Source organism: Saimiri boliviensis, chromosome 1 (assembly GCF_048565385.1).
Source record: "Saimiri boliviensis isolate mSaiBol1 chromosome 1, mSaiBol1.pri, whole genome shotgun sequence".
Taxonomy (NCBI): Eukaryota; Metazoa; Chordata; class Mammalia; order Primates; family Cebidae; genus Saimiri; species Saimiri boliviensis.
In genome coordinates, this window is record NC_133449.1 from 1,487,885 (window position 1) to 1,499,971 (window position 12,087).

The 12,087-nt window shown below is 46.0% G+C and overlaps 1 protein-coding gene across 2 annotated transcripts in view; it reads right to left on the minus strand.

Moving 5' to 3' along the window:
• Positions 1-12,087, minus strand: part of PXDN (peroxidasin) — a 101,734-nt gene that overhangs the window by 32,214 nt on the left and 57,433 nt on the right. For both annotated transcript variants that reach the window (XM_039477059.2, XM_074393418.1), the window contains 3 exons: positions 11,852-11,969; positions 9,258-9,427; positions 1,139-1,411 (listed from right to left, as the gene is read on the minus strand). In XM_039477059.2, the coding sequence (XP_039332993.1) occupies positions 1,139-1,411; positions 9,258-9,427; positions 11,852-11,969 (561 nt within the window). The remainder of the gene's footprint in view (positions 1-1,138; positions 1,412-9,257; positions 9,428-11,851; positions 11,970-12,087) is intronic.

The following is a 12,087-nucleotide window of genomic DNA, read 5'->3' on the forward strand; positions in this document are numbered from 1 at the left end:
TTGAAACAGGACATGTAAAAATCAGCACGGGGAAACGCACCACCCAGATGACCACAGTCTTGACAGACACCCGACCGTCAGGAGCACTGTCTACCACGAGGAGTCAGAAAGAGACAGAGGGCACGGGAGAAGAAGACGAAGCATGGGTGTGTCCTCAGCATGACCCCGAAGGCACACAAAGTGCGTTCAGCCACGTCACCAGCTGCAGGGCACGCCGGGCACGGAGGAGATCACGCCGCAGCTGTGGACACCAGGCCGACCTGAACGACTCCTCTCAACCCTCACCCTAAACTAATATTTGCAAATGCTTTAAAAAATGCCAGTAATGACAGAGCTGGTGTAGCTGTGTATGATGATAGCGGTTCTGATCACCGGAGGAAAAACATAACTTATGGAATAGTACTGTCTGGTATGATTCCATTTTCATAAAAGCTACAGCCACAAAAAAGTAAATCCATGTAACACGGCTGCATTGCTGTCTGTGCAAAGAAAATCAGAAGGATGGATTCTTGACAGATCGCCAGTGAGGCAGGCAAGGGCTGAAGAGAGGCATGCGGAAGGAAATGATTTCTGTGTCTCCAATAGCATCTCTAATACTTTACCTTTTGCTCCTCTGTATTGTGTGAATGTTTTCCAGTAAAAGTCCCACTTCACAAGAATAGCTCATGTTATAGTCAATTAAGCAATGCAGAAATACATGGCAGAATGCATAAAACGATAAATATGCCCAAGAGGCTACATCCAAAATTGATCTTAGGGAAGTATGCAAGGCTGTCTGCGAGGTGTATCAACGATCTTAGTGCACATGTGCACACGTGGACACACACCACACACACACACACACACACACACACACACACTCGCTTATCCGACAGACACTCCAGCCGGCCAGGTGCTGGAGGTCCGGAGACACCACAGCCCGAGCACAGAGCCCATCCTATCCAGGCTTCTGTTCCAAAAACCTACAAATTGTAATTGTCTGTAGTTAGTCCAATGGGGGTATTGTGGATAAAAATACACCAAGTGAAATGGACAGGGAAGAAGTTTCTGTGCAGTGTTCTGGGCACGGTGCTGTGAGCTGGTGGATGGGGGAGGACAGGGCTGAGTCCTGGCTCTGGCACAGAGCATGGATACCCACCCTGGACGATGATGAATGCAGTGGCGTGGACGCTGTCGATGCTGTTGGTCGCAGAGCACGCATACTCTCCACTGTCCTCCTGGACAACGTTCTGTATGTAAAGGCCGCCAGAAGGTGTGATGTTCACGCGTGGGTCGACTGGCAAGGGTGTGTGGTCACCTCTCGTCCAGGAGATCTGTGGCGGGGGGTGGCCCGTGGCGCTACACTCCAGCGTGACGCTCTCCCCAACCAGCACCTCTGTATTCTGTGGCTGGATTACAAAAGTGGGTCGAGCTGTCATAATTGAACAGAAATTCTCAGTTAATTTCTCCTTTTTGACATGTTTTGTGCTTGATTTTTCTTATGTCAGGCTATTAATTCTATTTACCACCAAAATAGGCAAAACAGACACAAAGTAACTGCGTATTTTCTTTTTAGGGAAACATTCAGACAGTAAAAATGGTTCACAGCCCTGGGTCAAAGGAAATGCACGCCGCCTATGAAAAGTGAGCAACCATGATTCGTCAGGAAGAGCTAATTAGGAAGGGCTTTTTCTTTAAACACGTGCTGAACTCCATGGAGAGTTCTTATTTCTAAATGTAATACATTATGTAAATCTTGTTAGACCTTGCTAGTAGTTCTTACTGGCACAAAATATTGTTAGTGAAGTATACTTAAACAAAAATATCAAATTTACTCACAAATAAATGCAAATTAAAAGTAAAGAGATAATATTTTTCAAATTTAAATCCAGAAAAAAGTCCATACAATTACAAATGTGTTTCATGCATGAGGCTGTGTGAAAAGAGAAGCCATCCTGGCCCAGCCCATCTGCAGACGTGGTCATGCACACCGACACTGAAGATGTGTACACTCTACTGCCCAGAAATTATCCTGCTAAACAAATTCAAAAGCTAGCACAAGACAAGAAATAACTAATATCGGAACAGAACTGAAAGAGACAGAGACACGAAAAACCTTTCAAAAAACATCAATAAATCCAGGAGCTGGTTTTTTGAAACGGTTAACAAAATAGACTACTAGCCAGACTAATGAAGAAGAGAGAGAAGACTCAAATAGATACAACAAAAAATGATAAAGGAGATATCACCACTGATCCCACAGAAATACAAACTACCATCAGAGAATACCATAAACACCTCTATGCAAAGAAACTGGAAAATCTAGTAGAAATGGATAAATTCCTGGACACATACACCCTCCCAAGACTAAATCAGGAAGAAGTCAAATCCCTGAATAGACCAATCACAAGTTATGAAATTGAGGCAGTAATTAACAGCCTGCCAACCAACAAAGCCCAGGACCAGACGGATTCACAGCCGAATTCTACCAGAGGCACAAAGAGCAGCTGGTACCTTCCTTCTGAAACTATTCCAAACAATAGAAAAAGAGGGAATCTAATTTTCTCCATCCTCCCTAACCCATTTTATGAAGCCAGCATCATCCTGATTCCAAAACCTGCCAGAGATACAACAAAAAAAGAACATTTCAGTCTAATATCCCTGATGAACATCGATGTGAAAATTCTCACTAAAATGCCATCAAACTGAATCCAGCAGCACATCCAAAAGCTATCCACTATGATCAAGCTGGCTTTATCCCTGGAATGCAAGGCTGGTTCAACATATGCAAATCAATAAACATAATCCATCACATAAACAGAACCAATGACAAACCACAGGATTATCTCAATAGATGGAGTAAAGGCCTTTGATGAAACTCAATACCCCCTCGTGCTAAAATCTCTCAATAAACTAGGTACTGATGAAACATATCTCAAAATAATAAGAGCTATTTATGAACCCATAGCCAGTATCATACTGAATGGGCAAAAGCTGGAAGCATTCCCTTCCAGCACAAGACAAGGGTGCCCTCTCTCACCACTCCTATTCATCATAGTATTGGAAGTTCTAGCCAGAGCAATCAGGCAAGATAAAGAAATAAAGGGTATTCAGATAGGAAGAGAGGAAGCCAAATTATCTCTGTTTACAGATGACATGATTGTGTATTTAGAAAACCTCAGTCTCAGCCCCAAAACTCCTTAAGCTGATAAACAACTCCAGCGAAGTCTCAGGATACAAAATCAATGTGCAAAAATCACAAGCATTCCTATACACCAGTAACAGACAGACAGAGAGCCAAACCCATTCATAATTGCTGCAAAGAAAATAAAATAACTAGGAATACAACTTACAAGGGACATGAAGGACTTCTTTAAGGAGAACTACAAACTGCTGCTCAAGGAAATAAGACAGGACACAAACAGATGGAAAAACATTCCATGCTCATGGATAGGAAGAATCAATATCATGAAAATGACCATACTGCCCAAAGTAATTTATAGATTCAATGCTATTCCCATCAAGCTACCATTGACTTTCTTCACAGAAATAGAAAAAACTACTTTAAATTACATATGGACCAAAAAAAGAGCCTGTATGGCCAAGACAACCCTAAGCAAAAAGAACAAAGCTGGAGGCATCATGCTACCTGACTTCGAACTATACTGCAAGGCAACAGTAACCAAAACAGCCTGGTACTGATACTAAAACAGATATATAGAACAATAGAACAGAATAGAGGCCTTAGAAATAACATCACACATCTACAACCATCTGATATTCGACAAACCTGACAAAAACAAGCAATGGGGAAAGGATTCCCTATTTAATAAATGGTGCTGGGAAAACTGGCCAGCCATATGCAGAAAACAGAAACTGGACCCCTTCCTTGCACTTTATACACAAGTTAACTCAAGATGGATTAAAGACTTAAACGTAAAATCTAAAACCGTAAAAACCCTAGAAGAAAACCTAGGCAATACCATTCAGGACACAGGCATGGGCAAAGACTTTGTGACTAAAACACCAAAAGCAATTGCAACAAAAGCCAAAATTGACAAATGGGATCTAATTACACTAAAGAGCTTCTGCACAGCAAAATAAACTATCATCAGAGTGAGGAGGCAACCTAGAAAATGGAAGAAAAATTTTGCAATCTATCCATCTGACAAAGGTCTAATACCCAGTATCTAAAAGGAACTTAAACAAATTTACAAGAAAATAAAAAAACAACCCCATCAAAAAGTGAGCAAAGGATATGAACAGACACTTCTCAAAAGAAGACATTTATGCTGCCAACAATCATATTAAAAAAAGCTCATCACCACTGGTCATTAGAGAAATGCAAATCAAAACCACAATGAGATACCATCTCATGCAAGTTAGAATAGCAATCATTAAAAAGTCTGGAAACTACAGATGCTGGAGAGGATGTGGAGAAACAGGAACACTTTTATGCTTGGTGGGAGTGTAAATTAGTTCAACCATTGTGGACGACAGTGTGGTGATTCCTCAAGAATCTATAACCAGAAATACCATTTGACCCAGCAATACCATTATTGGGTATATACCCCCAAAATTATGAATCATTCCACTATAAAGACACATGCACACATATGTTTCCTGCAGCACTATTTACAATAGCAAAGACTTGGAACCAATCCAAATGCCCTTCGATGATAGACTGGATAAAGAAAATGTGGCACATCTACACCATGGAATACTCTGCAGTCATAAAAAAAAATGAGTTCATGTCCTTTGCAGGGACATTCATGCTGGAAGTCATCATCCTCAGCAAAGTAACACAGAGACAGACAACCAAACACCGCATGTTCTCATCCATAAATGGGAGCTGAACAGTGAGGACACATGGACACAGGGAGGAGAACGTCACATACCAGGGCCTGTTGGCTGCTGGGGGGAAGGAGACAGAGAGCATCAGGACAAACATCTAATGCATGTGGGGCTGAAAACCTAGATGACAGGTTGACAGGTGCAGCAGACCACCATGGCACAGGTGTACCTATGTAAGCAACCTGCACATTCAGGACATGTATCCCAGAACTTAAAGTAAAATTTAAAAAAAAAATCATCCTGCTAGAAACTTAATCTAGAGATATTTTTACGAGCACATAAAGTGACATATGTCCAAATAACTTTTTGTTTGGGACGGATGTGGTGGCTCACATCTGTAATCCCAGCACTTTGGGAGGCTAAGGTGGCCAGATCACCTGAGGTCAGGAGTTCGAGACCAGCCTGGCTAACATGGAGAAACCCTGTCTCTACTAAAAATACAAAAATTAGCGAGGTATGGTGTTGCACACCGGTAGTCCCAGCTACTTAGTAGACTGAGGCAGGAGAATCACCTGAACCCAGGAGGCAGAGGTTGCAATGAGCTGAGATCTCACCACTGCACTCTAGCCTGGGCAAGAATGAGACTCTGTCTCAATAAATAAATAAATAAATAAATAAATAAATAAATAAAAATTGTTATTTGTTTTCCTTTTGCCCTGTTGTTTCTTCAAGTCAACTACCCCTGTGTGCCACGCTAAAATTCAGAAAGCTCCAAAAATCATTATTTTTACACAACTTGTTTGCAAAATTGGATCTATCCAGCATGAGGTTACATATAGTCTTTATTCTATTTTCTGTGAATATCCATACAGTTTGCTATGGGATATTAATACAATGATTAAAGGGTACTGTCCCAGACTCTGCTGATGGTCTAAATTGCTGTGTGGATTATACACTATGCTACCCTTCTAAAATTTTCCCCAAGTTTCTGAATATCAAATGACATCTGGCCCAAAGGCTTTTGAATAAAGGACATGGAACTGTGATAGCTAAAGATTTGGAAAAAAAATCTAAATTCACTCCAAAAGGGAACGTGTTAAATAAATTATGGTGCATTTAGATAATGGAATTCTATGCAGCTGTAGGAAGGAAAAGTGTAAAAAATACTCCTGTATTAAAAGTGAAAGACTGGAAAGATCTCTAAGCTATCTGAGAAAAATCACTTGCCTCAAATATGCTTACATGTTTTTGTATACAGACAGGGAAGAAACTACTAAGTACTCTGGGAAGAGGTGAAGGGAACAGGAATTGAGAGGATGATGAAGAGCCAGGAGGAAGATGTTCTACCTTTTTACATATGTTAATAGGTAAGCTGTGTCCATCAAATATTTAAGTATAAATTATAAAAAATACAGAAATGACATTTAATATTAGCATTTCTATGAGAATAACAAACTGGAAACTGTGAAGCTACTTACAGACGTATAAACACCAAAGTTAAAGTCGGCCTTGAGGGCATTTGCAGACCTTATAACTTAAGTTTAGCTTTAAAGAGCCATGAGATGCAGAAGCCAAGACACAGATCCACACAGGCCCAGGAAGAGAAGTCCAACAGAAACTTGAGCAGCTGCACTCCCGCAGTGCTGTGCCCTCGGCATGAGCAAGAACTCACGTCAAAACCGGCCAGCCCCACCCAGGGAACGATGCCCAACAGAAGAAATAGATCTCAGGTAAATGTTGTTCACTAACATCTGGTCCTCGCATGGGCTTGCTGCCCAGTTCCCCCACATCAGGCAGGAGGAGGGTGATCCCTGAAAGAAGAGCTGGGATGAACAAAGGAAGGACAGAGGAGGGGGAACCATGCGGATGCATCCAGACAAACCCTGGGAGAACAAAATAATCATGTGTATAGGTTAAAAAAAAAAAACAGGACTAAGCACATAAACTCAGAGGAATGAATGCATGCATGTTAGGAAGATTATACTAACTTTAAGCTTTGGCAATTTAAGAATGCATTTAAAATTTTCTAGGCAAACCACTAAATGGACAGAAATGGGCGTATAATGTCTAAACTAGCAGTGGGATGCAAATATGCAAAATTATTATTTCAAAGTGAAGCAGTGAGTGTAGAAAAGTTTGGACAAACTGTTTAAAATAAGAGGTAGAATTTACAAATCTCATATTGTTAACTATAATAAACATATTTAAATGGACTAACTTTAAGAAAAACAGCCTGGATTTTTTAAAAATTTCAAGCTCTATATTATTTATATTAAACATCTCAAACCTATGTACTTGGAAAGGCTTAGAGCAAAATGGTGGGCAAAGATTCGCTGGACAATGCTAGCCTAGTGTGGGCTCTTCTCTACCTTACAGCAAATTTGCCTTGAAGCAAAAAGCAAGGATGATAGAAGTGTTACTGATAAAAGATGTAATTCATCAGAAAGACAAAAATTGCAAATTGATATGTCCCTAATAACAGTGCTTCAGGATTCTGAGTGTGATATGCCCCTTTACGGCTCACAGAGACTTATACATCATTCTGTTCCTATTACCATAGATTATTCCTATTCTGCAACAGCAGTTGGCCATTTTTTTCCATAAAGGGCAAGATTGTGCCTGTTTTAAGTTTTGAAGGCCACACAGGTTTGGTTGCTGCCACTCAGCTCTGCCACGGTAGCATAAAAGCAGCCACAGACACTGTGCAAAGGAAGGAGGGTGCTCACGCTCCAAGCAAACTTTATCACAGACACTGACACTTGGATTTCTTATAGCTGTCATGTTGTCATAAGATCTTGTTCTTCTTTTAAAAGTGTTGGTCATTTAGAAAGAGTTCGTAGACCTCAGGACAACAGGCAGTGGGCCAGGTGTGACTGCGGGCTGTGGTGTGACCTGGCCGAGGCTTCCGGGCTTCTCAGGGTTGGCTCCCTCACGCTGTAGGGACTCCCTGTCACCGGACTGCGGGAGACTCTTCATGTGTATCTGAGGGAGCTACACCCACACACTCAGACTAGGGTATTGAACAGGGCTGTTGTTCTGGAGAAAGACACAAGAAGTCAGCTCCAAAGGAGCGAAATTTGGAACTCTCAAGGCATAAAGAGCCGGCTACATATTCCTGTCCGGTAATCAATTAACCTACTAGCATAGCAACTCTTCGAAGCAGTTCATGCCTGATAATCCATAGTTATTCTCCTTTGTTCTATAACATATACTTAAACAGTACTATCCAACTTTTTGTCCCTGTTTTGTGGATTTCTCAATTCCTTAAAAATAGAGTCCTGCTCCTTCTATGAGCAGGAGTTGCGTCTTAACTTCCCTGCACAGGCCCACAGCACCCTGACTTTGGAAAGATGCTGAATGCCTTGTGCTAAACATGTGGAAGGCTGTTGGACTAAGGGCTCTGATTCAGCAGCACTATATCCCTGGGCTTTCCTTTGAATGGAACTGTGAGAGCCAGGAAATCTCACTCATTGGTAACTGTCGACTGTGTCTGTGCTGGGATGTACCAGGAAATGCAGAGATCAGGCCAGTTAAGAGCTGGGATCTAAACAAAACCCACCAAAACCACATACATTGCCATACAACGGTTTCCTAACCATAATGGCCTGAAATACAAAATACCGGGGAAACAGCCACCCTGGCATGATTGTGGCTGAAGCTAAAGGCAGCCAGAATGTTTCAGAGAGGAGGTTACCCCTGCACCCTCCCTGGGTAAGGGCTCTGACTCTACCGTCACAGGAGGCCAGGGACAGGCAGACCCAGAGGCGTGGAGTGATCGCCTCATTTCCCAGCGCCACAGTGGGTTCACCCAATGCCTCTCTCAGCAGCTCGGCAAGGCCCCAGCTCCTCTTCTGACAATGGCCATGGACGAAACAGGTGGACCAGAACAGAGTTTGCATCCTGGTGGGGCCCGGATGGATCAGAGGCCACAGCTGTGCTTCATGTGGCTGGGACAGTTTTTAAATGCTTTAAATTTCAGTGCCGTTATCTTGAACATGAAAATATTGGATAAAAATCTAGATTTGTGGTTTCTTTTACATAATCCAAGCCCTTAGCAAAATAGAGACCTTATTACTGTATGGCAACAGCTGGCTGTGGCTGAGGAGCTGTCCCTTCAGATGGGCGTGGGCGGTGGGATCGGTGGGCCACAGTGTGGGTGGCTGGCTCAGGGTGTGGCACAGTCTCTCCACGTTTCCAAGGCCCTCTCTCCATGGGCTAGGCTCACAGCATGAACTGCCCTGGCTGTGACGACTCTGAGTGTGTCCCCAGATGAGGGGCTAACTGGGGACGATAGCACCTCTCATGGATCACCCACGACCCTCCCTGCGTTTGGAAAGCTTTGGGGCTAACCCTGGTATGGGAGCTTCAACTTCAGGCTTCAATGTTTATTCTCAGTTTACTGAGATGGGGTGTAAGGTAAGAAGTCAGACAGCGAGGGACAGCAGTTCTGGACGGAACCCAGGTGTGAAGCGCCCGCCACATACCTGGAGACTCGAAGTACCTGAGGGTCACCTCTTGCGTCTTCACCTCTCCGGCCACATTCTTTGCCATGCACTGGTAGATGCCCTGGTCGGTCTCCTGTGTGTTCTGGATCATCAGGGTCCCATCGTCCAGCAAGTTTAAGCGGGAATCTGTCTTCATGCTCAGCTCATTACTACAGAGACAGAAATTCAGTCTGGTCAAGTGTGGAAAGCACAAAGACATACCTCACCCATCCCCAGTGCGGGGATCCCTGGCCTGGCAGCAGGCACAGCAGAACGAACTCCTCCCTCCAGGCTCTCCTCCCTCCTGGCAGCCCTTGACCTAACGGCATTTCTGAAAAGGCGACCGTGTATTTGCAGAACTCACTCCCTCAAATATTTATCCTTAGTATTCACAAGTTCACTCTACCCACCTGTTTTAAACTGTTCCTAATACCAAAGGGAAAAGCAATGAACAAAATGGAAAAATTCCACGGAAACATTTTCTGTTTCTGGTGAATTAACTAAAATGGTAGACCATAAACACCGTAAACACAGTGAGCCAGCAGGTGAGGCTGGCCAGCAGGTGACTCTGGACATTAGGTGAGGCCGGCCTGCAGGTGACTCTGGACATTAGGTGAGGCCGGCCTGCAGGTGACTCTGGACCATAGGTGAGTTGCCGACAGGCAGGTGAGGCCGGCAGGTGAGACTCCAGCCGCTGGAAGGCGAGCCCAGCACACATCATCAGGCCTCAGGGCTTTGGCTCCAGCTATCTTCTCTATGTTAGCTGTGAGCTTTTAACTTCTGGCATCAATTTTTTTCATATATAAAATGTAGATGTAATGGATTGCAGCCAAATTCATGCTTCCCTGACTTTTAAATGCATGCAGCATAATACTGCAGAATTCCTCCAGCGTTCTCTGGATTTTAAAGCTCATCAACGTGGGAGCTATCCAAGACAAGAACCGTAAAGCGTGACAGCAACTTCCAGGCTCCTCGTATGGCACTGCATCCAAGGTCAACAGGACTTTCAGTTACACGAGGTCACACTAGACCTGGACCAAACCTCTGCCGTCCTGTTCAGCATGAACACATCCTCCTGTCCTGCTCCTGACAGGTGGGGACGGCCAGCTCCCTGCTCCGGATGTCTCTTCTATAAACACAGCCTTGTCCGAGAGCCAAGCCCAGCCTGGTTTGCCTCTGGAGTCTGGATCAAGGACTCAGTTTGTGCCTCCTCTGTCTGCCTGAGTATCACAGGGCTCGCATCTCAGAGGCCTCCTCTCACTCCAGCATGACTAAACATGGCCAGAGAGGAGCGGCTGGGGCGCTGGGGCTGGACCCACAGGAGCTCCTTCAGAAGCACAGGGGGAGCGCTGGGGAGCACAGGCGGAGTGCTGGGGAGCACAGGGGGAGCGCTGGGTAGCCCTGGGGCTGGACACACACACGGAGCTCCTTCAGAAGCACAGGGGCAGCACTGGGGAGCAAAGGGGGAGTGCTGGGGAGCACAGGGGGAGTGCTGGGGAGCCCTGCGGCTGGACCCACAGGAGTTGCTGCTGCAGAAGCACTAGCGTCTTGCTCACACAGGCAGATGTGAGAAGCTTTGATTCAGTGGCTTTCCTTCAGGATTTTCTTTTAAGGATTCCTTTCAAAAGGTCCGTTTGAAAGTGCTCCACTCCCACTCAGGACCCTCAGTGATCTGACCCCCGGTGCCGTCTGACAATCTGACGTCATTCCCGCCTTGGCCTCTGTCCCCGCCCCCTGGTCCTGCTCCCCGCCCCCCCTGCCCCGCTGCGTGCCCTTGCCTTCCCCAACCTTCCATCTCTCCCTGAGTCTCCATCACTCCTTACCCAACACAGCCACAGCTCCCAAGCCCAAGTGTGGCAGGGGCGCTCCCACACCTGAGCTCACGGGGGGGCTTGCTGCCAGCGCGCATGTGAGGGTCAGTGCCAGGACTTCCCTCTGTTGCCCTGAGAGCCTACGCCAGGCCAACTTAGCCTTAACAGGCCCGCACCACATTTGTGGACCAAGGGGAGGCTTTGTTTGGGAGACGAGATAGATCCCCACGGGAACTGAGTGAACCTGTGTCAGCGGCTGCATGGCGCTCCAGTCTCTAAGGACCCCGTCCCAGCAGCGGTCAGGGCCCTTCCTGCACCCACTCAGGTCGGTCACAATGCCCCAGTTCAAGGCTGCCAACAACAGTGACCAGAGCAGACAGGCCACTGCCAGAGGGCAGGAGGCAGGGAGAGAAAAACCAGCATGCTCTCCCTCGCTCCCAGCGGGCAGGGCCGCGGTGACGCACTCCCCGCCAGGGCAGTCCTGTGCTGCCCAAGAGAGAGACTCGGCCAGTGGGGGAGGGGCCCGAGCCTGGCAGAACCATCGTCACTCCCCCTGCCATGTAAGACTGGAAAAGGGGCAGAAATCGCTTCTCCTTTGTAGCTTTCCCTACGTGGAGAGCAGACGTGGGCCGTGGACGGGGGAGAGCGGACGCGGGCCATGGAGGGGGAGAGCGGACGCGGGCCGTGGAGCGGGGAGAGCGGACGCGGGCCGTGGAGGGGAATAAAGTGCTGTTGGGTACCCAGGTGATGCGTGGGGGACATTTCTGTGTGGCCCCAACTCACTTGTTTCGCAGCCAGATGATCTCGGGCTTGGGGTTGCCTTCGGCTCTGCAAGTGAAGTACACGGTGTTCCCCGAGGTGACGTCTGCGTCCTGGGGCTCGGAGGTGATCCGGGGCCTTTCTGTGCCCAACAAGATAACGGAAACCTTTTTAGTCTAAACCATGACACGAAAATAAATGAGCACCCACGTGATTCCTTCATGTCCAAGAGGAAACCGCGGACACCCAAAGGCGTAATT